At 41.0% G+C, this 23,778-nt stretch overlaps 3 protein-coding genes across 10 annotated transcripts in view; 1 reads left to right on the top strand and 2 right to left on the bottom strand.

The window, feature by feature from the left end:
- Positions 1 to 16,029, bottom strand: part of pde11a (phosphodiesterase 11a) — a 41,908-nt gene extending 25,879 nt beyond the window's left edge. Inside the window, exons 1-6 of one of the 6 annotated variants that reach the window (XM_086052674.1) lie at positions 15,327 to 16,029; positions 15,076 to 15,274; positions 10,758 to 11,076; positions 10,555 to 10,632; positions 9,758 to 10,462; positions 6,826 to 6,984 (exon numbers count right to left, since the gene is read on the bottom strand). In XM_086052674.1, coding sequence (XP_085908800.1) covers positions 6,826 to 6,984; positions 9,758 to 10,462; positions 10,555 to 10,632; positions 10,758 to 10,772 — 957 coding nt within the window. In that variant the 5' untranslated portion in view covers positions 10,773 to 11,076; positions 15,076 to 15,274; positions 15,327 to 16,029. Of the gene's footprint in view, positions 1 to 6,825; positions 6,985 to 9,757; positions 11,077 to 15,075; positions 15,278 to 15,326 lie in introns of all 6 variants that reach the window. The other 5 variants (XM_086052672.1, XM_086052675.1, XM_086052671.1 and 2 more) reach the window with 5 other exon arrangements.
- Positions 11,913 to 13,340, bottom strand: LOC147136584 (cytochrome c-like). The gene is made up of 3 exons (XM_086051515.1): positions 13,182 to 13,340; positions 12,476 to 12,652; positions 11,913 to 12,392 (listed from the first exon to the last, which is right to left on the bottom strand). The coding sequence occupies exons 2-3, from the start codon at positions 12,645 to 12,647 to the stop codon at positions 12,247 to 12,249; spliced, it is 318 nt and encodes a 105-aa protein (XP_085907641.1). The 5' UTR covers positions 12,648 to 12,652; positions 13,182 to 13,340; the 3' UTR covers positions 11,913 to 12,246.
- The window catches only part of osbpl6 (oxysterol binding protein-like 6), a 29,412-nt gene continuing 20,763 nt past the window's right edge, over positions 15,130 to 23,778 (top strand). The window contains exons 1-2 of one of the 3 annotated variants that reach the window (XM_086052669.1): positions 15,130 to 15,428; positions 22,931 to 23,060. In XM_086052669.1, the coding sequence (XP_085908795.1) occupies positions 22,986 to 23,060 (75 nt within the window). In that variant the 5' untranslated portion in view covers positions 15,130 to 15,428; positions 22,931 to 22,985. Of the gene's footprint in view, positions 15,429 to 22,930; positions 23,133 to 23,778 lie in introns of all 3 variants that reach the window. The other 2 variants (XM_086052668.1, XM_086052670.1) reach the window with 2 other exon arrangements.

Raw genomic sequence — 23,778 nt, 5'->3', positions numbered from 1 at the left:
GCGGGCCATGTGGCCTTGATAAAAGCTCTCTTCACCACTGCAATCTATAACCACCAAAATAAACAATGTTTAATTAATACCACTGTGGCAGATTCAATCAAAAGGTAGCAATGCTGTTTCCCACCAGGATCCATTACAGTTTTAATTAGTTGTTCACAGTGCAGTACAAATATTTTTATGTTTATGGCTATTTTTTTTTCTATGTTGAGAGGCTTGATTAAAAACGTACCCACTAGGTAGAGCAACTACCTTTTAGGTGTGTTTGAATCTGCTTGCGTATTGGAGTACATTTCTCACATTATTATCATTCTAGAAAAATGTCCCCCTTTTAATCAGTGCAAAATTCAAATAAAAAACAGCCTTCATGACATCACGACTTGCTGGATTCATCAATTCAACTGACATTTTACCATTTTACTGAACAGTCTGACTTATTGCGCCTTGGGCTGATACAATAAATGCACTCATATATTCTATACATAAATAATGTAATCAAACATTTCCTACTTCCTGCCGTGCTTGATTCATAATGCACGTCAATATGAAAGCACACACTCGACTTGGCACAAAGAGGTGCTTAATAACAGTGCGCATAGGTTGAAATCAACACACTGTAAATGTCTGTCTGCGCCCGTAACATAAAATCAATGAAATTTAGGTAGAGGCCCGCCTTAGTAGGCCTCCTCTTTTGTTACCAATGTTTAGTATCTGGCAGCAGTGTAAACAACACAATGGGTATAACAAATGCACTGATATTTACCGGCCCTTAGTCCAACCTGAAGGTGAGGAAGGCGCAACAATACATGAATGGCGAGCTACTTGGCTGTAGCTGCTGATATGTCTCCCCCACTTCCGGGATGGCACAATGTAGTATCAATTACTCATCAGGCCACAAATGAAGACGTGCAAAGCTGTGCTGTCTGCTTTGTGAAAACACGCTTCACTTGAGCAATGGTTCACAAAGTGATTTAGGGACCCACTTCAGTTGGAAATGGACATGCAGGAAATATGGATGAGATTTTAGACATGATTGCAGGGTATTTTTATCATGTGTGCTTAAAGTAAAGTCAACGCGATTTTTTTTTTTTCAAGAATATGTTCTATGCAAGCCCACTAGTTGAAACAGGGCATTCTGATAAATATTGCGTTTGTGGAATAAGTGTTAATCCACTCGTTTTTAGCCATCTCAGGGGGCGGCCATTTTGTCTTGTGTCGACTGAAAATGGCATCACAACTGCTCACAACGACCAGTCATGGCTCAGATTCAGAAAACAGCGAAAGTCGATTCGAATGTCTACGCGCTATTACTGGTGTCATGGCAGAAGCCCCAAAACAAACAAAAGTATTGTTCAAACAAAATTTGATTCATTACCTCATCGCTATTCATCTTTCAAACAGCCACTGGAAATAGAAATGTAATTCGGTCCAACTTGCAGGCCAGCGAGGGCGCAGGATTTCACGACACCGCGCGCTGGCGCGCATGGGGAATGTGGTTGCCTTTTGTCAAAACAGTACCGCTTTTGTCCACATGGTGCCGCCATAATCAACAAAAACTGACATATGACACAGTGTTGCTTTAAAAGATTTCAAATTTGCCAAAGTCAGCTGGAAAAGGCTCCAAGCCACCTTGACCAAGCCGAGCAGAATAAAATGGATCAGAACTCGATCAGTTTCCGCTGACCATGCTATCTATGACCTGGCTTGTGGCATACAAACATTATTAGGTAGATATTGGCGCAACTTCAATTACGCAATAGCATTTCTCCGGATATTGTCGTTAGTGGTTTCCCTTGAGGCGTTCATTCAGTAAATTTACACAAACTTGACCTTGCTCGGTTTTTGTTTTGATGCTGAGCGTGCCCATTATGCCATTTCAGCTGTCCTCCGGATTTCTCTAAATAATGATCTTCCGGAAAGGCAGCAGTCATCAGGCTCAGCAGAGAAAGATTCATTAGCGAGGAGGACTTTGGGGATCTGGCTATGGATCTCTGCGCTACCAACAGGCAACCGCAAAGAAAAAGCAGCGCTCTTGCTAATTACGTTCTGTCGGGCAGGCCATTAGACAAGGTTGCATTACAAACAGAGGTTTTTGCCTAGAGACATGCGGACTGACCGGCAGCAAACGAGTAGTTTAATAACAAAGGCCAGCTCCTACGAGACTGTCACTTAGTCCACGCACAGACTCGGTGGTCTGCAGCTGCTGTTTTAGATGAGGCATGCTGTGAGAATTTACAAGGTCTGCTCTTCATTTCCCCGCATTTCATTTACGAACGCAAACGAGCGGGTAATTTTTGACTGAGCTCCGCGAATTGCACACGTGGGAAGGTGATTGTTGTTAAAGCGATAATCATTTGCGCGGTTGTTCCGCTTCGCTCGCGCTTTGCATCAACAGCTCCCCTCGTTTCGAGAGCATGAACATTGACATCCAGAAGGGAGATATGACCTTTCTTTCCAAGCCATTGATGGCTGAGTTGCGTTGATTATGAGCGACACTGGCGCCGAGGCGAGCGAGGCGGCTGCGGCAGCACAGCGCGGCCTAACGCGACATTATCGAAAGGCGGCGGCGCCGAGCAAAGAACACGCCGTGCTTCTTCTTCTGTTCTTCTTACAATACAAATAGTGCAGTCTTGACTTAATTGAGCCTCCTTCTCCCTCCCCGCCTTAAAATAATCTACTTGATCCCAACTGATGCGGTTTCAAGAGCAGCCATTCCACTTCGACTGCACTGCTGTTAGTGACAGACCACTTTAGGCGCACTCGGTCGCCGGCCCTTCAATGGGGGGCTTTAAAATGGAGAAGTTGCTATTCATTCATCGCATCGCACTGGAACGAAGCGTCGGCGTGAATGTGCACGATATGAAGTGACACAATGAAGTAAGTTTATGCGCATAAGACAACAACTATAACGCTTTATAAAAGATAACGCAATTATACGTCGACGGAGTCATTACTGAAGCTCCCCAAAGGCCTTCCATCCTACAGAGGATCATCACGACACAATTAAAGCAGCGGCGTGGGATTAAAGCCAACCGACGCTTCGTGTTTAGATAGCCTATAAGGTTTCACCATGCAAAGAAATGTTTAATGAAAACAATCTCAAATCTTTGTAATGACATCTAATATCGCTGCATTGTCTAACACTTTGCAGAGCGAAATCCATTTTCTTATTACCGAGACGTGCAGCGGCGCTCGACAATAGCAGTTTACTGCGTTGTGTGTTAATTTTAGAATTCATTACTAATTCATCTATAGCCAGCATTAGTGGGTTGTTAATGCTTTAAAACCACTTAAAGTACAGCACTGAGAGGGCTTTAAGTTAAATGTTGTGTCGTGTGTTGGCCTTTCCTAACTCAAAGAAAACTTGACCCATATTGATCACATTCGTTTTTGTTAGACGAGACGCGCCTGATTAAAAACTAAAGAATTCTCATTTTATCTTATTTTTATTTTATGTATTTATTATCATTATATTATTATATATTTATTTTGATTTTTTTCCCCACTCTTTGTGCGTACAGTCTTACATGTGAGTCACTGCTATTACTCTGTTTCTTTTTCATTGCGATATTACGACTGTTCATTTGGTATTATTGTTATTTATTTATTCTGTTATTATTGTTTTTATTATTATCCCCCGTAGAAACAAAAACGAGGCATGTTTTGAATGGCTTTTGTATGAAGTTGTTTGTTGCTTCTAATAAAAACATTTTGAAAAAAGAAAACACTAAAGAATTCTCAAAGACGATATGAATGTGATATGATATGGTAATACAAATTAGATGATTCGATATTCGATTATAATTTTTTTTTTTTTTTTTTGCAAGAGGAAACAATACAGCAAGATGTCCAAACTACAGCCTGGGGGCCATTTGACCGCCACCAATTTTTCATTGGCCTGTGGCATGTACAAAAAATGACCACAAGGCTAGTTAAAAAAAAAAAAGAGGGTGAAGATGGGCAGAGTGAGAAAGGATGATGTTGAAAACAATAGGTGGCAGTACTACTAATAAATTGATTCACATACTGTACAGCTTAACTAGATATGAAAAGATACAAATGAATTTCTGTATTTTTGTGTCAAATAACACAATTTAACTTCAAAAATCCTCGTGAATAAAGATAATTCAATTTTAGAGGTATTAATTGTTTCTTCCGCATTCTGCTGAAGCAAGCACATATTACATCAATCATCCTCAAATAAGAGTTTTAAAAATAGTCATCTTACTGCAGTTTGCTCTTGGTTTGGTTCTGAATGTGGAGATGGGATTCAGCTCCTGTTCAGTGCAGGGTCGGATCTAATCTAGTGGGATACAGGGCCATTGGCCACGTAAATGTGTTTTTTTTTAAATCCTAAATAATTTGCCTTATCACATTGAACAGGAAGCTGTTATGCAACAATCTTCCAAAAACAACTACAAAATGTAAACAATATATCATTGCCTGCTTGACTGATTTTCACATGTTTAATAAATTAAAATTGAAGAATTTTAAAGTGAGCCTTGCATCCTTGCATTTTTTATGAATGCGGCCCTCAAGCAAAAAAGTTTGGACACCCCTGCAATACAGCACAGTGAATTTTTGTGGAGGGGGCAAAAGGGTCACTAATTCTGTCTGGCAAGAAATGACCACATGAGATGGGCAAGGAAAAAAAAAATCCAAATTATCGTTTCATTCTGTTACTGTGTCTCCTAGCTCAATTCTATTTGTTGTCTTTGATGTTTAGTACTTTACCACTGGAACCAAAATTGGAAATTGAAAAAAAAAAGAAAAAAAAAAAAAAGCACATCAGACAGTGAACATACTGCAGATTTTCCTTGTAGTGGTGTAAAATAAAATCCAGTCAACATTGTAATTCACATCAAGTAGCAATATCGTTACGGTGTTCCATTTTCACCCTGTTTCTCATCAGACTTGCACAGTTTTCGCCGGAAAAATGCCCCAGAGCCAGTCTAACTGCCAGCCAATAAGCATCACAGATGGTAACACCAAACTGAAGCTCAACACAGAGCACACAGGCCAAGTAAAAACAAAAAACCATAAAGACACCAATTGAGGGACATTTGCTCCAACTTTTGGCAAGAACTGTTGAACACGCTGAGACACTAAGCATCAGAGCAAATATTCCACACGTCTGACAAGTGAGTGTGTGAATTATTGAAATGATTTATAGTTTGTCATATAGCATGGGGTCTAAACAAGAAATACAAAACATAGCCCGCAGTTGATCAGATAAGGTGGCTAAAAGTTGTGCGTCATTATAATTGGTGAAAAAAGACAACATGCAATGGAAGGTATCCCGGGTAACGGAGCTTATCGAGCACCTAATTGCATTTGGCGACGAGTAACAAATGTCAATGCTGACTTAAAAATAGATTTATTTGAAATAAAACCTTCAAAAAATTACTATTCACAACAATTAACTGATCATCTTCCGGAACTGCCATTAATCAGGCACAAAGAAAAACAAGAGGATTATTTTTTTTAAATTAACAAAAAAAACAATACTGCCTTCTTGTATCTGAACTGTACTGTGAATTACATATTTTGAGTATAAGCTTAGCGAACTGTCTTTCAAGGGAAGAACCAATTAGAGAGTTTCATTGCCTTGCAAGTGAAAAAAAAGAGACTCCTTTCACTTTAATATTTCTGCACCTGCAACACCTACAGTATTAACAGAAGACAGTATGAAAAAAAAAAAAACATTTCATAACAGCATCGCTCCGTTCATGTACCACCGACATCAGAATCCTGCAGAGAATGTTTCAAATGCCACACATGAATCGTGAAGCCTGCGAGCATCACATCGGGCTCGAGCGCTCGCTTTTCTTTGAAACGATTTAAAAAAGAAATGAAATTAAAAGATGGTTCTGGAGCTCTGTGGTTCACAAAAACACTTTATGGAGTAGCCTGAAATCTGCTATTTGCGAATTATTTATTTCTGGAAGTCATTTTTACCGATCTCGCTGTAAATGCTAAGGTTTGTTGAAAAATGTAGAAAAAACAAATCCAATAATACAAATACTTGATATTTTTGGCCATTGCTCTGGGGAAATATCAAAAAGCTGAAGTCAAGGGTTGATGGTCATGTGGTTAATAAGCCATTATATTGTCTTAATGTGGTACTATTTTGTCAGCCTTAAGATTTTTCTTAAAAATTTTTTCGACTAAATCCTTTTGGAGTTTTTGTTGACTAAAGCTAGACTAAAAATCACATAGAGTATATAGATGACTAAAATGTGACTGTATGTTCTGTATTTGCATGTTATGCGAAGAGCGCATATTATTACTGTGTGTTTTTTGGACAAAACTTCTGAGTGCAATTTTTCTTGCGAAAAAAAAAAACATGTTTAAAAAAATCTAGAGCTGTGGCTGGAACGGATTAATTCCATTTCCACATATTTCAATGGGGGGAGATTATTTGAGTTACGCGTATTTTGAGATACAAGCACTGTCTCGGAACAAATTACGCTCTTATTTCAGGGCACCGCTGCACTGCTGAGTTAAATCTGCCAACCTATTTGGAGTACGTTTTTCATATAAACTCAGCCACAAATGAGTGGTTCAGTCTTCAAATTTAGCCAAATAGATTTTTTTTTTTTTCTTCAGTTATTTAGACACAAGCGCTAACTGACGCTAAGCTCAACCTTTTACATGTGTACTACTAGTGAGCAAATGTAATACCCCTTTTGACTACTGACAGCCAGGATAATTGGCTGCGAGGCAAGAGCATATGAAAATCAAACAAAGAAAAATCAACTCGTAATATTGATATGGTCTGCAAATGTCAACGTGACAACGGCTGCCCCGCCATAATGAAGGGATTACCTTTTCATCATCTTCAGTGAAGATTTCCACACTTGAGGTCTTGTTGATGGCCTGAGCGACTCCGATGATCTCGCCATCGCTGTTGCGAATGGGCATGCACAGGAGCGACTTGGTCTTGTACCCCGTCAGCTTGTCAATTTCATCGCTGAACCGACGATCCTGCGAGGCCCACAGACAAGGACAGCGCGTGATCAACGCAAAGTTTGGGGCTTTTTGTCGGAATGAAATGCCATTTGAGCGTTCTGCTCCTCACACGACACTAGAGTAAAAATGTAGAACTCAGCAGGAGCCCGGATCGGGGACGATGTAAGTACTTCATTTAATTGACTCTTCTCTCGTCTTCTGTCAATTTTATTGCATGACTCCTTTATTCTAAATGGAAATGCCTCCTTTAATCAATTACTGTCATCAGCCCCTGTTTTTAAATGAATAACTTTGTTTTGGGATGGTTCCCAAAGAGGTGGCTGTGTGCTGCCATGTTTACATAATATGTGTGTGTGTGAGTGTTTTCCCCCCATTATTATTATGTTGTACTTTCGAATGCAGAACAAATATCCCCTTGAGGGACAATAAAGCTCTGAAGTGAACCGAAGTGGATTTAAGCTGTTTATATTCAGGTGGCGAGGGGGGAGGGGAAGGCATGCCTTTTTAATGTGCCGGGTTTTTGTGATGTACACATTGTTCATATGAAAGATCTTTTTAGCGGAGGGGGAAAAAAGGGGAAAACAATGCTCCTCCTCATACTCAAAACATTTGAGAGATAGGGTACAGTGTATATAAAAAGTCTACACACCCCTGTTCAAATGGCGAATGATATAACAAAAATGAGACCAATAAAAAAACATTTCATAACTTTTTTCCAGCGTAAATAAGACATACAACCTGCACAGCTCAAGTGGCTTTTCCGCCTCATCTTTTCCATAAGAGAAGTAAAACTAAACAAGTGAGATAATGTGGTCGCACAAGGGTGAACATCCTCTAATATGTTGGATGTGGTTGTGTTCAGAATGAACCAATCACATTCAAACTCACCATGTTCTTTGTTTTTGGCCTGCTGCTAATGAGTTTAGTCCCTGCTCACAGTCTGGCCTGTTAATTAGTGGACGGAGTCTCCTTGCCGCACCTGTCGGCAATCAGTCTGGCTGCAGGTGCGACTCCAGTGGCGGGAAGGTGTTGGAGTATAGTCGCCTTGCTTGACGTCATTCCTCCAGTCACCGGGCTTCGTTCTCCTACGATTTCACTTTGTTGGCGCCAGTAGTACTTGAGATTTGTTTTCTTATTAAGTACTGCTGTCATTTCCTGTTTCTGTTGTTTGGTGTTCCAGAAGTACTCAGGTTTGTGTCGAAGTACTTCTGTGATTTTTGTGTTCTCTGTTTCTATCAGGTGTAGATAGATGCTTCATTTGTTTTTCTATCCTCCCTCCACTTTGTTTTTTGTTTTGCTATATGTTTGTTTTATTTTTCGGTAATGACATTTTGTCGGTTTAGTTTTGATCAGTTATTATTGTGCCTTTTTGCGTGCATTTTGTTATCATGTTTTATTTAGTGAAGGAACAGGATGACCATTTTTCAATGTTTTGTTGCTTTTGAGTTCTGTTTTCTCACTCGCTTGTGCAGTTTTTGTGTGAATAAAGACTGTTACCGTTCCAGTCGTTTCCGCCTGCGTAGTTGTCCGTTCTTTGGCCTTTATCATTACACATGTCAAATGGGAGTCAGCACACACCTGACACAATTTAAAATGCCTCTTAATTCCAAAATTCAGAAGTTCTAGTATGCTTTTCTTGCTTTCTAGCAGAAAGCTCATAAGGCCATGCCCCTTAAAGGCACATGACACACAAATACTCCAGTGTACTACTGACTAATTTAACTTAATGAAACCGCTTTTTCTTGAAATTATTTTCTATTTTTATGCTTTATATATTTTGCAAAGCCAGTAACAAAAAAAAAAGATGTTTTTTGGGTGGGTGGAAAAGCTTTAAAAGATTTAAAAGCATTTCATGTAGTATAAATGGTAAATATTGATTTGGAATACTGTAGGAGTAATTTGAGTTATAAACTTATTAATGGAAGGAATTGAACTCATAAATCCAAGTACCAGTGTCTTTGCAATTCATTTTCCAGCCACTTGAGTAAAAAGCTGTAATTTGTTAGCAGCACAACTGATGATAATCTGAAGCCACATTGGTTGGAATCACTGATCTGGCTCCAAATGTATGATCCATGGTAGTGACAGGCAGAACAATTGAATGATTTTCCACTAGATGGCAGAAGGTTCATAATTAACCTACAAATCCACGTTTTGTATCCTTTTAGCTTGGCGTGTGCCTTGGGTGTCTTGGTTGGGTGCCCCCCAATGTAAAACAATGTGCCTTGGGTAAAGGTGGAGAAGCACTGCACTGCGTTAGTATGTGCTAATTAATAATCTGCTAAACATGGCAATTTCATAATATATGGCATGTAGTTAGGCAAAGCAAAAATGTGTTGTGAAACGTGTCTAACTGCAATCTAGTGTGGTTTCATTGTCCTAAATAGTGTTTACACCATTTAGGTTAAGTGCGGTGTTCAAGCACTGTGGGGCCTGCCTTTGATTGTCTGACTGCAACAAATGGAAGGACAGTCAATAACGAGGAAAAAAAGATCAACATGGCTTAATGTCTGAAAACAGAGCTCAATCGTCACCAAAATTCATGTGCACATCTCTACTCATGCCCACTTCAACCTCTTTTAGAGGTTAACCTCCACCCTTCAACCTCTTTTAGAGGTTAAAGTGGGCGTAAGTACAGACGTTCACATTAATTTAGTTATGTTAATTCATTTACGTGAAGTATTTTAGATCGTCCCAGTGGATGTCACTCGATAGCAATTGAAGGCTGTGCTGCTGATCATCATCATCATCATCATCATCATCATCATCACCACGGGGGGGGGGTCACCTGGTAGGCGTCCGGAATGTTGACCGTCTCCCCGTGCTCGGCCACGTATCCGATGATCCCTTTGCCCCACGGCACCTGCACTTCGTCCGAGTTCATGGAGGGCAGCACGGTGGTGCCCGCGTGCACGTCGAAGAACTTGGACACGAGCGTCTTCTTGTTCCCGGTGCCCTCCACCAGGAACAGGGAGCACCGGTCCGCGTCGACCATGATGCACACGAACACCAGGATCTTGTAGCTGAGGCTCGTCAGGTCCAAGTCGTTGGAGATGTCTTTGACCAGCTCCAGGAAGAACTCCCTCTCGTTGTTCTCCTTGAGGTAATATTTGAAATCCACGGCCGTGGACGGGTACTGCGGGATGTTGACTCTGGACTCGAGCAGCGCGCTCAATATGTGCGCGGTGGTCGGCGGCAGCGAGCTCGCCTTCCTCAGCAGGGCTCTCCTGCGCATGCTGCTCAGCGGCTCCTGGGCCCGCGAGTTGACTTGCTCGTCGTAGGTTCGGTTGACATTGACGGCTTTGGAGCGGGCGAAAGTTTTGCGCAGCTCCTTCTGCGAGGCTCTCCTCTGCAAGCCGTCGCATTTGCTCGCCCAGCTGTCCCTCAGCGCGGCGCCCTTCTCGTCCCTCGGCTCGGCCGGGGTCGCGGCCGCCGGACCCGCCTTGGCCGCCTGGTGGTTCTTCAGCCACTTCTCCACCATGCCATAAGTGCCCTTTCGGTTCAAGTAGTCCTCGAATAACTCGGGGTGCGAGTCCAGGAAAGTTTCCACGTCAGAGAAACACACCATATTGGCCACTGCCATACCTGGTCTCCGGATCCAGATGCTCCTCGGCGAACCAAAGCCACCAAATCGCACGGGGAAAGATCATCTATGAGGCTGGGCTGAAGGTCCAGGTTAGAGAATCCCCGGGAATTCCACAGATGCGTCGGGCTGGAAACACCCCTTGAGCCAACATCTCATCTCCAGCTTCCACTCCGAGGATGCCCTTCTTTGAAAAGCATCTTACCTCCCCCAAGTTCATCCGTACTGCTCACTGAAGGGCTGCACGCGCTGAAGAAGGCGGACGGACCTCAAGAAACAAGCAGTGGTGGAAAAACATCAGAGCTCCACAAGCGAGCATCAGTGCGGTGCGTGCGTGCGTGCGTGCGTGCGTGCGCGTGTGTTGTTGTGTGCAAATGACTGTGTTGCCTGTGGTTGGCTCGGCCCGCTGACGTGGGCTTCGTCATGAAGCTGAGCTTGCAGGCTCCCATGCAGGCTCGAGCCAGCATTCCAAAGCCTGTGGACATGTCAACGGCTCGCTCTCTTCCAGAAACGCTCCAAAATGCCTGCAAAGTATGAAAACGCATGTATTTAGCCCGGACTATTATTTATTTATTAGGCTATAAAACATTCATTTATTCTTTTGAATTCAAGAAAAAAACATTCCCCCTGACGATGACTGCAATTATAATCAAATCAAATGTAATAAAATGCATGTTAATATACGTGCAGCATCCTCTTAATAAGCGTGTGTTATGCAAAGGCATTTCATAAGTGGAAGAATGCTGACTTCTTGACTTCATGCAGTTGCTTTGCTGAACACTAGAGAGAGCTATTTACACCAACTGCCATCTATTATTAAAAGTCGAACAAGCATTTGATCTCAAGCCTAAAAAAGTACCACCATCATGATCAACGTTGCCCTTGTGGGCGTAAGTGTTCCTAAGAAGCGAGAGAGAGAGGTTTTTATTCCCAGTAATGCATATTAAATATTGTAAAAAAAAAAAAAAAAAAAAAGGCATACTGTAAACGTTGCTTGTTGCAATTGTGTTACTTCAGTGCGTAATGAGTTCAATTTAGTTTAAGTAGAATTGAGGATTTAATTAAAAATATACTGTACATAAAAGTTAAATACAATTTTTATCTAAATTATTGTTGGGAAACACTAACAGATTGTTCCAAAAGATTAAATACAACTGTACTCAAATATACTGTTTGATTTAAAAACAACAACAACAAAAAAAATCACTGCAACATAATGCAATTTGCTATATGATATGATATATTTTGCACAGCACAACAAACCTAACTTCTTGGGGGATGTTTGGAAAAAATAAAAACAGGAAACTGCTTCCTTTAGGTCCAATGGAGGAGGTGACGTGACGTGACACTTGTGATCAAATATCTTGATTAGTAATTTATTAATTGTAATAGAGCTAAAAACATTATATTGTAAACAAGTAATATGTCGTTCAAATAGGACTGGCAATTGATGACAACAGGTTTATGAACCCCCCCAAAAATCTTGAATAAACATCTTATACAGGTTCTAAAGTGAATACAGTATATTATTAATAAATTATAACTGTATTTAAAAAAAACAACCTGTTAAAACCAGGGATTATCAATCACTCCACCAAGGAGGTGGATCATACAGTAAGAAAAACAGAGACGTGATAAAACTGTGATAAATCTGTCCATTGTCAAGAAAAGAATTCATTATGATGGTAAAGTCTTTAGGAAGTCGCAGATTTAAGATATTCAATAAGGTCGGCGCGTTCATTCTTCTTCTTTATGCCAGCAAAAATCATCTTTGTTCCGGGAATGTACTTTTTGGGGTTCTCCAAGTAGACGTTCAGGGTGTTCTCATCCCAGACAATGCCTGAAAGTCAATAAAAGAATATCTCCACCAAATATGCTCTTTAGAAATGGTCATCACTGTCAGCAGACGAACACAGTTCTTACCTTTGCTTTTGTTGGCATCTGTATAGCTGTAACCTTCTGCCTGGCCCGTTTTGCGACCAAACAGACCCCACAAGTTTGGGCCGACCTTGTGCTTCCCACCATTTTCCACTGTGTGACACTGAGCACACTTCTGGACAAAGGACTTCTTCCCTTTATTGACGTCTCCAGGCATTTTGTCTATTAACATAACACACACATCGAGATCATTTACATTTAATTTATAACATAAATTATGTGCACAGTAAAATTTGTCTAGTGACTTCATGTGGTTCCGCCATTAGGGGGAGCTCGTTTACAAGTTATGCAATTTTCCGGCGATTACAAAAGCTCCTTTTTGTCGACAACTTGAAATCAACATTATAGTTTAAAAACGGTAGAGCCCACATTAATTTTACACTTTGATAAAGAATAGCTGAAAATATATCCGAGCGAATCACATTTTACGGAGATAAAACCGAGTACTTGAAGCTGTGAGTCTTAATAAGATAAGACTGTCCTTAAGAGAGTATAAAACGTGAACCTACTCATCCTAGCAATAAAATAAAAAACAGCGAACAGTACTGACACCCTACTAAAGAGAATAAAGTAAGATCGATCGACAGGCAGGAAACCATGTTGTCTCTATAGAACCGCGGTCTGTTAAAAAGGTTTACTGTTAGTAGTAACAACAATAAAAATGGTAGATATGTAGCAATCCACCTCTTACCTTTAAAAGATTTTCAACTGTATCACTTTTTCGCTGTCCGGTTTCACCTCTTCAATGAGTCGCCGGTGACTAACACACACGTGCTTCCTCCCGGTGAATTTACGCCAATAGACACGTCACTAGTCACCTGACCTCCTACGTCACACCATTTTACGCCTGATGTACATTTTGGTTACCAAACGGGGCAAGCAAACGCATTTTACGCAAGATGTACATTTTGGTTACCAAACGGGCCAAGCAAACGCATTCCTAGCTGTTCTATGGTTGAAGTATCTATCTATCTATCTATCTATCTATCTATCTATCTATCTATCTATCTATCTATCTATCTATCTATCTATCTATCTATCTATCTATCTATCTATCTATCTATCTATCTAATCCATCCATCCATCCATCCATCCATCCATCCATCCATCTATCTATCTATCTATCTATCATTGGGTGATGTTGATTAGTTATTGTAGTGTTTACATAGCTGACCTTGGTGCAGTTCATTGATTTGGAGCACTACAGTTAAAATTTTCAACTCATCTCTACCTGAGCACATTCAGTTACTGAAATAGCAAATCAATCAGGTTCAATCATGGCGAGTGCTTGATATGTTGTAAAACCTGGGATGAGCTCACTGCTTGAAGCCTCCCAAGAAATCTGCCACATTGACATGCTTGACAGAGACTGACTTTTATAGTGAAGCCTACTGGTAAATCATAATGACAGGCCCCTATGTTCTAGTGCCTGGTTACTAATGGGCACTAAAACTTGCCCAGTCACTCAAGGTCACTTGTGCATTCACGCATTATATGGAGCTGATTGGCTTTACGTTTCTTTTCTTCTTGTTTTGACATTGAGTACATGTCTCAGAAGGTATCTTAGAGCAATTACGCGGTGGCTAACTTGTTTTGACACCTTGGTCTTGTTGGTTCTGTGGCCACTGTTCTGCTTTTGTCTATGAGCCACGGTCAGCTTCTACTCAAAACATGCACAAAACACAGATTTTAACATGCAGACTAACAATGAACAGGTGTCCTAGTTTTAATCACAACTTCATATTTTCTTAAAAGATCTAATACATAAGGCTCAGTCAAGTCATAAGGCTCAGTCAAGAGTTCCCAAATTTTTAGTTGATAAACTTCCAAAACTTTAGCGTGTGGCCATTCTTAAAAGCTAAATGGCCATCTTATATCCTTACTTTCTATTCTTCCACCAAATTTGAAGTAAATTGTTGATTTACAGACCATGATGGCTCATATTTTCTGTCACTAACACTAATTTCACTCAACTAAAAATGTCTCGTAACTGTGATGTATGTGTTCCTAATTTATATTAGCAACCTACGGAGTGTTTGTTCATCCTTATTTGCTGAAGTTTACAACAATCATTAGTTTAGATAATTGTACATTATATTATTTTACTAAAATGATGCTTTCAAACTATTTGCTGTTGAAAATCAATTTCATATTCATTGTAGTTTTCAATTTGTAATATTTTTTTATTGTGCTGAGATTTACCTTTTGTCTCGTGTAGTGAGTTGAATTGATTACAAATAATTAACATGTATATATGTATTGTCAACAGCCTTCTAATGATAGCAGACGTGTGAAGAAAGGATAAAGATGAGAACATTTGGAAATGGATTTTGGGGGGAATTTTGATGGGGGAGATGAGGTCGAGAATAAAATTTCAACCGCCATTGACTTTGCATTAAGACGTTGGCTGCTTCTAAGGACCGCTTTTTATTTAAGAATTTTAGTAAGTGCAGTAAAGTGCCTGCTTAAAATGATGGTTTCTGACTTGTTTAAAAATAATTAGTGAGTAGGGTGCCGTCTTTAGTGTTTACTACATGGTTTTAACCAACAGTCTGTGTTCTATTTTGCGTCTTTCTGACACCAACCTTGTTTTGGACCAGCAGGTGTCCGCACGATCCATTCCGTTGCTTTGTTCCCACTCAAAGCCGATCCTGCTGCAGGGAGGAGCTAACAGAGTGCGGCTGAGCTGAGCCGAGCATCACAACTCGCATACGAGGAAACGGGCAAACACAGCACTTTTTTCCACCACTTCCCACTGGATTCTGGCCTACGTACAAATCATGCCTGCTGCGAGAAATTGACGTATTGGAGGTGGACTTTCGTTCAAACGGCTTACCTTGGAGAAGTCGATCGTCGCTTACCAGGCAGGGGAGGAGAGCTCGATTGTTTCCTGCGCCAAGAACTGTAAAGACATGGTCATTACACCACCGCGTCTGTGGTAAGGCAATAAGCTGTTCTCTCTCCGTCAGCACGACCACTTCAGCTATATAACTGATGGAGTGCAACTGAATGCTTTGATATGAAGTGTGCTGCGTTGTGTCCATCCTCCCAGTCGGCGAGACTCGAGCATCCTTTTGTATTTGCATCCTGAGTGATTCACAGAGGACCATCCAGACGTGACCACCACCGAGCTGACTTTACTAGCATTTGCAAAGTGTGTCGTAAATTTAATGGCTTTACTTTGTTTGCTCACTTGCTCGTTCACACATTTGCTTTCCGTGATCGAGCCCCTAAAATAAGGATGCCATTGAGGAGTAATTACAGACGACTGTGTGTGGCATCAGTGATGTAACCTATTCACCTTTTTAAATTTATGCTAAAAAGCAGGACTTAACCATCTTTTTTTAATGTGATTTTTTAAAGCCTAATCCATAAAGCACGACGTGTATTCTTAATATTCCATCCATATTGGGGACGTTGGCGGCTCGCCCGTTGAGAAAGTTATCCAACTTCTGTCACTTTATGGGATTGCTCCACATTATCTGCCAGTTTTTGCGGGCCAAGGTCGGCCAGTGACTTTGCAGTTGTTTAAAATGGCATCAAATCACACGAATTAATGTGAAGCAGAGATAATTGGAAACTATTAGCCTTTTTTTTTCGGGTAGCATGCTCTCTTGCAAGCATCTGGAGTTTAATTTCTTTGGCCCTCCTGACAACCTTCAAGTTGAACATGCCCTTATCCCTTCTAATGCATATTTCCCCTTCTTGACTAAAAATGATGTGGTGGACAAATTCCTGTTTATTTGCATATTCTTAACTGAATCTCGCCTTTGTTTTCTCCAAAAGTGCTCTTTAAGAATCCTATTTGAATCATCTTTCCACACATGCCGTTTATCCATCACCATAACATGACAACAATAACCAGACTGTTTTTAGAACAGCGCAATGACTCATCTGTAATGGTCTTTATTTTTTGCCTCAGTTAGTCATATCCACTGCCGAGGAGACCCGACGCGGTCTCGTCAATGTACATTTCTTCCGCTGTGTTAGGGCTTTAGCTTCTTCTTCAGTCTATTTTCCAGTAAGACAAGTGGCCGAAAAGCATCGCAGAGTAAAACAGCTCTACCTAGATGATGTAATGAATGCAGCCCAGGATAAACTGGCTCTGTCCAGTTACTGTTGTTAGGAAAAAGATGAGCCTCTCTTGAAAGAGACGTGACTCCCCCTCTCTGCCTCCTGATGTCGCGTGACACCTACTGGATGGCTACTCTGTTGATCCATGTGCATCATTAGCCTGTAAAGTTGTGAAGTCAGATGTCCTCGCAGATCGGGATTGTTTGTGTTCATACACTTTAATAATGCAACAGAGAAATTGGCTGGGGTGAGTTTTTGGGGAGTGCTTATCCTTACAGTGATATTGTGAATGTGTTTCAAAGTGGTGGCAATATAATAAGGAATACTCCTCGACCCTGTTTAACTTGATATTGGCTTACTTCCTTGCGTTCCATATGCTGCTGCTGAGCCTTATGCTAATAGTGAAGTGTCATGGTGGCGGGTTGGGATCTTGTGATGCCGCCCTTTATCGGGATGGATGATTCTCCTCGCTTTAATCCGAATTCTGTAATGCTCCCCTGAGGGACAATTTTGACTTTTCGCCAGCCTCCGCTAAGGTCATAGCATATTTTACAGCGGAACACCCCTAGGGATTCATCCTGCTCAGAGATTATTCAGGTGAGCAGATTGTTGTTATGCTGCGAAAAGAACCTGCTGCTGTTTTCCACCCTAATTAAACTCAAAATGAAAGAAATGGATGAAGTTTGGAATACTTACTATAAATGGATAAATCCCGTGGTTCACTGGCATTCTGCCTTAAAGGAGAATCAAATCAAGTCAAACATTGTCTTTATAAATATGTCCCGTGCGGCCCCACTAGTCCACACAATGTATTCTGATTAATTCTTAGAACTGTGATGTCATTTTCGGTCGACAGCAAGTGGCAAAATTGCCGCCTCCTCAGATGGATGGGTGGATTTTACTGCGTAATTTATATTCCACAAATACAATATTAATCAGAATGCCGTGTTTGGACTAGTGGGGGTGCATAGAGCATACTATTTTGAAGAAATTGCACTGTACACAAACAAAACATAAAACATATATCACAATATTAAATAACCAGAATAAATCATTTTTCTCCTCTCAAATAACACCATAGTTCCCTTCCCCCTTAACGGTTAGTAGATGAGAGAGATGAGAGGCTCTTTTGATCAGTACGGATGTCGAGATCATGAATAGAGTTTGAAAGTAAACAAGCAACTGCAGTCATCCAACAGACGATAGTTCATCCATTGGCGATTGACACACATACAGAAAGACTCCTCCAAATCGACACATCAAACTTTGGTGTGTCACTTGCCCTCAAAACTCGACTGAAATAGAACAAATAAGACATTATAAGATGCCTGATAAGAGCGGTGTGGGCAGTCAATCAGGTCATGTATATTTAATGAATTAATTTATGGAGGATTTTAGAGATGTTCAAAGTGCAAAACGCCACAAAAATGGCGGACACTTGTCCCGTTGCTATTTTTAGAGTAAATAGTTTAACATCCAATTGCATGTTTTTCCCAATCTGAAACACACGGCATTTCAGTTATGTGGTGCCTCAGTCTAAACACTAGGGGGGCACGATGTAAAAAGAGTACACAGATACGAGATGAAGAAAAAATAAGAGATGAAGAAGAGGGGGTAAAGTCTGGTGGATATGAATAAGTTGGAATACGGATGCCTTGTTCCTTCTGCGTCTTAACTACAAAACAAACGGAGTATAAAGAATTTACAAATGCAAAATGTTTGGTAGCATGTCCGATAGCCACTGTGTTGAACAAGCCAAACCGTAAAGGACTTGAAGGGGTTTTCTTGCTTATGTCAACATTTCATGGACGCGGTCGGTACTAACAACTGCAAACTGAATAACGGTCAAGGGGAAATAAGGCTGTGGGGGTTGGCTCATTTCCAGCCTACATGACACATTTCCCCCGTGCATCATGCAGGGCACAACAAGAATGTTGTTGCATGTTGCTCTTGTGCTTCCTTTAATGCTACTGTTGACTTTGCTAATATCAGTTCATGCGCATCTTGCACTTGATGTTTTGAAACTTGATTGTCGTTGTAGATTATCGGCATATTGCTCACAAATGATCCATACGTTCAATCTGACTAGCATCTACATGAGCCGCAATACAGCACAAAACGTGGAAATGAAATGTGACCTGTATCCTTTACAACTCCAGCTGTTCCAGTAGGCTTTTTCTTACATTTATTTGCTTTCGAGCTAAAGCATGAAGGTTGTACGCTATTGCTACCTCTAACAACATGACAAGATTTCTCCAAAAAGACTGTCAAAATGCTAAAGCTGGTTGGGATGGCCACTTCAACACACACCTCAACACACTCCGAGAATTAAAAAAAAAAAAAAAATTACCTAAAAAAATCTGGTCACAAACCTCTTCAAATGGAAGTGAAACAGTATTACTTTATTATTTGTCCAAAAATATCCACCAATAAACTCGGAGTTTGAGGTGTTCTCTAAGTTGATGCAGCAAAATTACAGTAGCGTTAAAGAAGTCTCATATTTTTTTTCAAGAATATGTTCCCAGCAGGCCAATTAGTTGAAACATGGCATTCTGGTTAATTTTGTGTTTGTGGAATATAAATTAAGCCGCAAAATGCACTCGTTTTTATCCATCTCTGGGGGCGGCCATTTTGTCTTCTGTCGACTGAAAATGACATCGCAACTGCTCACAACGACCAATCACGGCTGACCCGTTTTCTGAATCTGAGCCGTGATTGGTCGTTGTGAGCAGTTGTGATGTCATTTTCAGTTGACAGGAGACAAAATGGCCGCCCCCAGAGACGGCTAAAAACAAGTGGATTAACACTTATTCCACAAATTTATTTTTGATCAGAATGCCCTGTTTCAACTAGTGGATTTGCATAGAACATATTCTTGAAAAAAAAAATTTGCGTTGACTTCTCCTTTAAAACAACGTCACTTGTTCTTGCTCATTTGCTTCTTTAAAAAAATTTTTTTTAAGAAAATTCCACAAGGATGGCAGCCACATGTCACATTGCTACTAAACACTGACTTGTCTTTGTTCCTAATTCCTTCCAGCTCCCCTAACCAGTTTTGTTCTCGCCTTTTCATCAATTTTGGATGGACATCCAGTTCTTGGTAATGTCACTTTGGTGACATATTTTCTTCACTTTTTGATGACTGTCTTCATTGTGTCCCATGGTATATTTATTGCCATGGAAACTCCTTTATGCACTCTCTCCTGATGCCAGTGAGGCTTTGAATACTGACGTCTCTCTGATGCTGTAAAATAAAAAAAAACCTCTCTGCGGGCCACGGCTTGTGCTGTAAGATGCGACTCCAAAAGTGTTAGAAAAAGCCTATAAGAACATCTGAATATGTTTGAGGTTAATCCGTAGCACATTAAAAAAATGTTTGAAGGTGCCTGCCGACTCCCACATCCCCAGTTACCGGTATATGAGGGTGTGCAGACTTGTGCACTACATCATCTCAGTTGTGTATTCCCCCCCAAAAGTTTTGTGTTTTTTTTACTTGAATGGTAGAAATACGTCACATTAATGGTGGAAAATATTTTGAAATGATTTATCTTGGTCTTATTTTTTTAACACCACAAAACCGAGCTTTGAACAGGGGTGTGTAGACTTCTTCTATCCCACGCATAGTCTCATTTCTTCAAAGTGGAAATTGGCAATTAGAATCAACCCTTGCACAGTCAGAACACAACTGACCGTAATTCTAAATTCCTTGTCACCTTTGCATTGGTACTGTTGTGGCTGCAGCTATGTGGTGACGCTTGCTTTGTCCCTGTGCTAACGGAGAGTCATAATCACGGTGACTGGATTTAGAAGATTAAGCTCATGACTAATCAAGGCGTGAGCCGAGAGTCCCTCACATGGCGACTATCTTCATACGGCGCAGCCTTGCCGCCTGGCCAAAGAGGACTCGCATCAAATGGCTCTGAGAATGTCTTATGAACTGAAATATCACCAGAACACTTGGTCACTCATCTGCCTCACAACCTTATAGCTTTGCATGCATACACAGATGAGTTTATTGTCCCGTGGACTGTAGCAATTTTGACGGGTATCTGTGTTGGAAAAGTTACAGGAATGGCGCCACAAAAGACATATTTTAAATGCAATTAATAAACTACAAGTGTTCCCTTTCAAATGAACCCCCCTGGTGTCACCTTTCATGCTCTCCTGGAAGGATTCTTTTGGCATTCTCTGCAGCTCGGTCGTCACAGCCATGTTGACGTTGTTCACGTCGTTCAAAACGGGTGATCTCCTTGAGCTTGGGAAAGATATTTGATTGATATATTAGATAGTGAGAAGAAAATGATCAGCGCTAGCAGACTTTTTTTCTTCACTTGTGAGGATCATTTTCCACATGCTTGGCTGAAGCGCCAATCACAAACAGTAGCGGTATTCTGATTAAATTGCTTGTATTGGGCTTATTAAAAAGTGAATGCAAAAACAGGCACTCCTTCAAAGTGGCCTGTAGATGAGCCGCACACACAACACTGGCAAAGAGCAGGATAACTTCCAGATCCACCACGCAAGCTAATTTCACATTGAATTACCGGTACTAACAAAAGAGTTCTATTTTACAGGTAATCAAAATGAACCAGTCTAGTTAGCCTGCTAAACCTCTTGCTTCTGCGCCCTTATGCGGTTCTATTAAATAGGCTTAGCACCGTTCACCACTATGTGGTAAGATTATTTAGAACCCTGCCTTGCCCTAGCTGAGATCTTAGTTGGCTTAAGACGGAGAGGAGAGAGTGACAATGTTAAAAGACTTGAATAATACATTATAGTGTGTGAGTGTAGTGCACAGTCGAGTGCGTAATGCTGAGGTGTGCAGAGCTGCTCGCTGGACTGAAGTGTCCCCGGAGCTTGACAGACAGAACAGCGTTAAAACCGCCGGGTGTTTGTATACAGTACTTATTCATTTGTTACCGCACAGTGGGCTGTGATAACCTATTTTCAGCAAATGACAGACTTGCCATTCAAATTTCCCTAAAGCTCTTTGCGATTAAATTGTACTGTGCTGATTTTATTCAATTGTACACTCCAAATCCCCCAAATGATTTTTTACACTGATTAATTTGACATTCACAAAAGTGGAAATCCCATCAATGTGACTTCAAGCCGACAAGTAAAGATCATTAGAAAGTGGATGCCTAATCACCGTTTCACAGTTCTTTTCACATTTTTTTCTTACCGTGTGACTACTTACAACTTGAAACATTTATAATGACTTATAGTTCCGGTATGAAAATAAATGACGGATAATGTGATGACATTTACTTCCGTTATGTTTATGTAAAACAAAATGAAGGGGGTAAGTTAAATTAGCTTAGTTAGATTTGCTGGTTGATGTTTGTCATCAAAGCCAACAGCAGGGTTTTTTTCAACAGTTTTTTGTTTATTGAAATAACCAGCCCCAGCCCCACCCCCACAAAAAAAATGATCAGCGCAGTGTTTGAGCTGTTTAAACTAACCGTGATGGCTATTTGTATTCAGCTCTATCGCAGTCTTTATCACACACAATTCATACAGCACTCACATTAAAACCAGAGTGATTGCGCAATTGCTTCGTGGCGGTCACCTTCCTCAGAGCCACAGCTAGACTGAACAAACTCGAGATAAATGGCGTTATTTTAATTTATTCCTCCCCACCCTAGCAGCAACCAAACGAATGTTCACGTCCACCAACTACAAAATGGACAGAAGAGTAGTAGGATACTGAATGAAATCCTAATTCACTCTGTGACAGCTCTGATTGATCCTTTTTTGTATCCGTCTTTATACTAATACAAACAGATTTGGAATATAGTTTTAGCTGATCTGATTAACCGGGAGATTGACATGAATTGATCATCTGATTCTGTCTGTGGTGGTCAGAGTGATCTGTCTCAGGATAATCTTTGACTTTATGCCAAGCACATTAGCCAGAGAACATCCATGCAATCTGTTTGCTGATAATAGTGATGAGGAGGCTCCGCAAAAATTGGGGCGGCGGCATCTGGTGTGGGTATTTGGCCAAGGCCATTTAATGTTTCCGTCCACCCATCCATAGAAACAGTAAAAAAGTACAGGCACAGTTAACGGGACAAAGTAGACAACCGAGGTCTACAAAACGTCACAGAGCACACGGGCCATTAAAATCCTGGCAAAGGATACACAAATTCTGACATGGCACTGCCCGCACGAACGAGAGAGTTGTCTACCAACTAACAAACAAATGGACAACAAACGTGACTCCTCAAGAGCACCGACGGATGACAACAACAAATCCCAGTTATTGACCCTCAAAAATTGGAATCAGCAGTGAAGAAAAACGCGCTGCGTAGTTTTTGACGAGACACTAACGGTATCAACTTTCTGACTCTTGTGTTTCAGATGAGGATCAATCAGCAAGTAAGCAGCTAATCAGCAGAGCCTACTGCCTTCCACCATGTCACACTCCCAATACCCGCAGCGAGGCGCCCACAGCCGCGCCATGAGCTCTGAGGAGAGGAGCTCCGCCATGGTAAACAAAACCTCCACACCGGTGCACAAGAGCGCGTCATCCTCTTCCTCGTCCCAGCGCGACAGCCGGCAGGTACGGCGCAATACCTTTCAAGCCCCAGCAAACATTGCAGCGGTTACAAACACAGGCGGTGACCACCAAAAATAAAATTCAATTATATTTTAATGAATTAGCCATGTTTAGGGGATTATACAGACTAGCCCAAAAGTCACTACTTATACACTTCATTTTTCTACTTTTGATTATCATTCGGCGGACAGACATGAGGCCTTTATAAGCATTTGGCAGTTTAGCATTTGCCCTTTTTGTATTGGGACACCTTGTATAAGTCAAAAATAAAAAAAAAGAGTTATTAAAGGGGCAAATCAACCCAAACATTTTTTTTTTCATCAAGAATATGTTCCCAGCAGGCCCACTAGTTGAAACACGGCATTCTGATTAATCTTGCGTTTGTGGAATATGAGTTAAGCAGCAAAATCCACCCCTTTTTAGCCATCTCAGAGGGCGGCCATTTTGTCACTTCTCTCGACTGAAAATGACATCACAACTGCTCAGGGCTCAGGTAACGACCAATCACGGCTCAGCTTCAGAAAACAGGTCAGCCGTGATTGGTCGTTACCTGAGCCCTGAGAAGTTGCGATGTCATTTTCAGTCGACAGAAGTGACAAAATGGCCGCCCCTAGAGATGGCTAAAAACTGGTGGATTAACTCTTATTCC

Source organism: Filicampus tigris, chromosome 14 (genome assembly GCF_054856515.1).
Source record: "Filicampus tigris isolate MCC_2025a chromosome 14, RoL_Ftig_1.0, whole genome shotgun sequence".
In the NCBI taxonomy this organism is placed as follows: domain Eukaryota; kingdom Metazoa; phylum Chordata; class Actinopteri; order Syngnathiformes; family Syngnathidae; genus Filicampus; species Filicampus tigris.
Note: the sequence above shows the minus strand (reverse complement) of the source record. Positions and strands in the feature narration are given on the sequence as shown.

What these genes read in the sequence shown, in the direction of transcription:
- LOC147136584 (XM_086051515.1), bottom strand. Translation starts at nt 12,647, where the DNA reads ATGCCTGGAGACGTCAATAAAGGGAAGAAGTCCTTTGTCCAGAAGTGT. An exon ending in AGATGCCAACAAAAGCAAAG is followed by an intron (nt 12,393 to 12,475) that starts GTAAGAACTGTG and finishes ATTGACTTTCAG; the next exon opens with GCATTGTCTGGGATGAGAAC.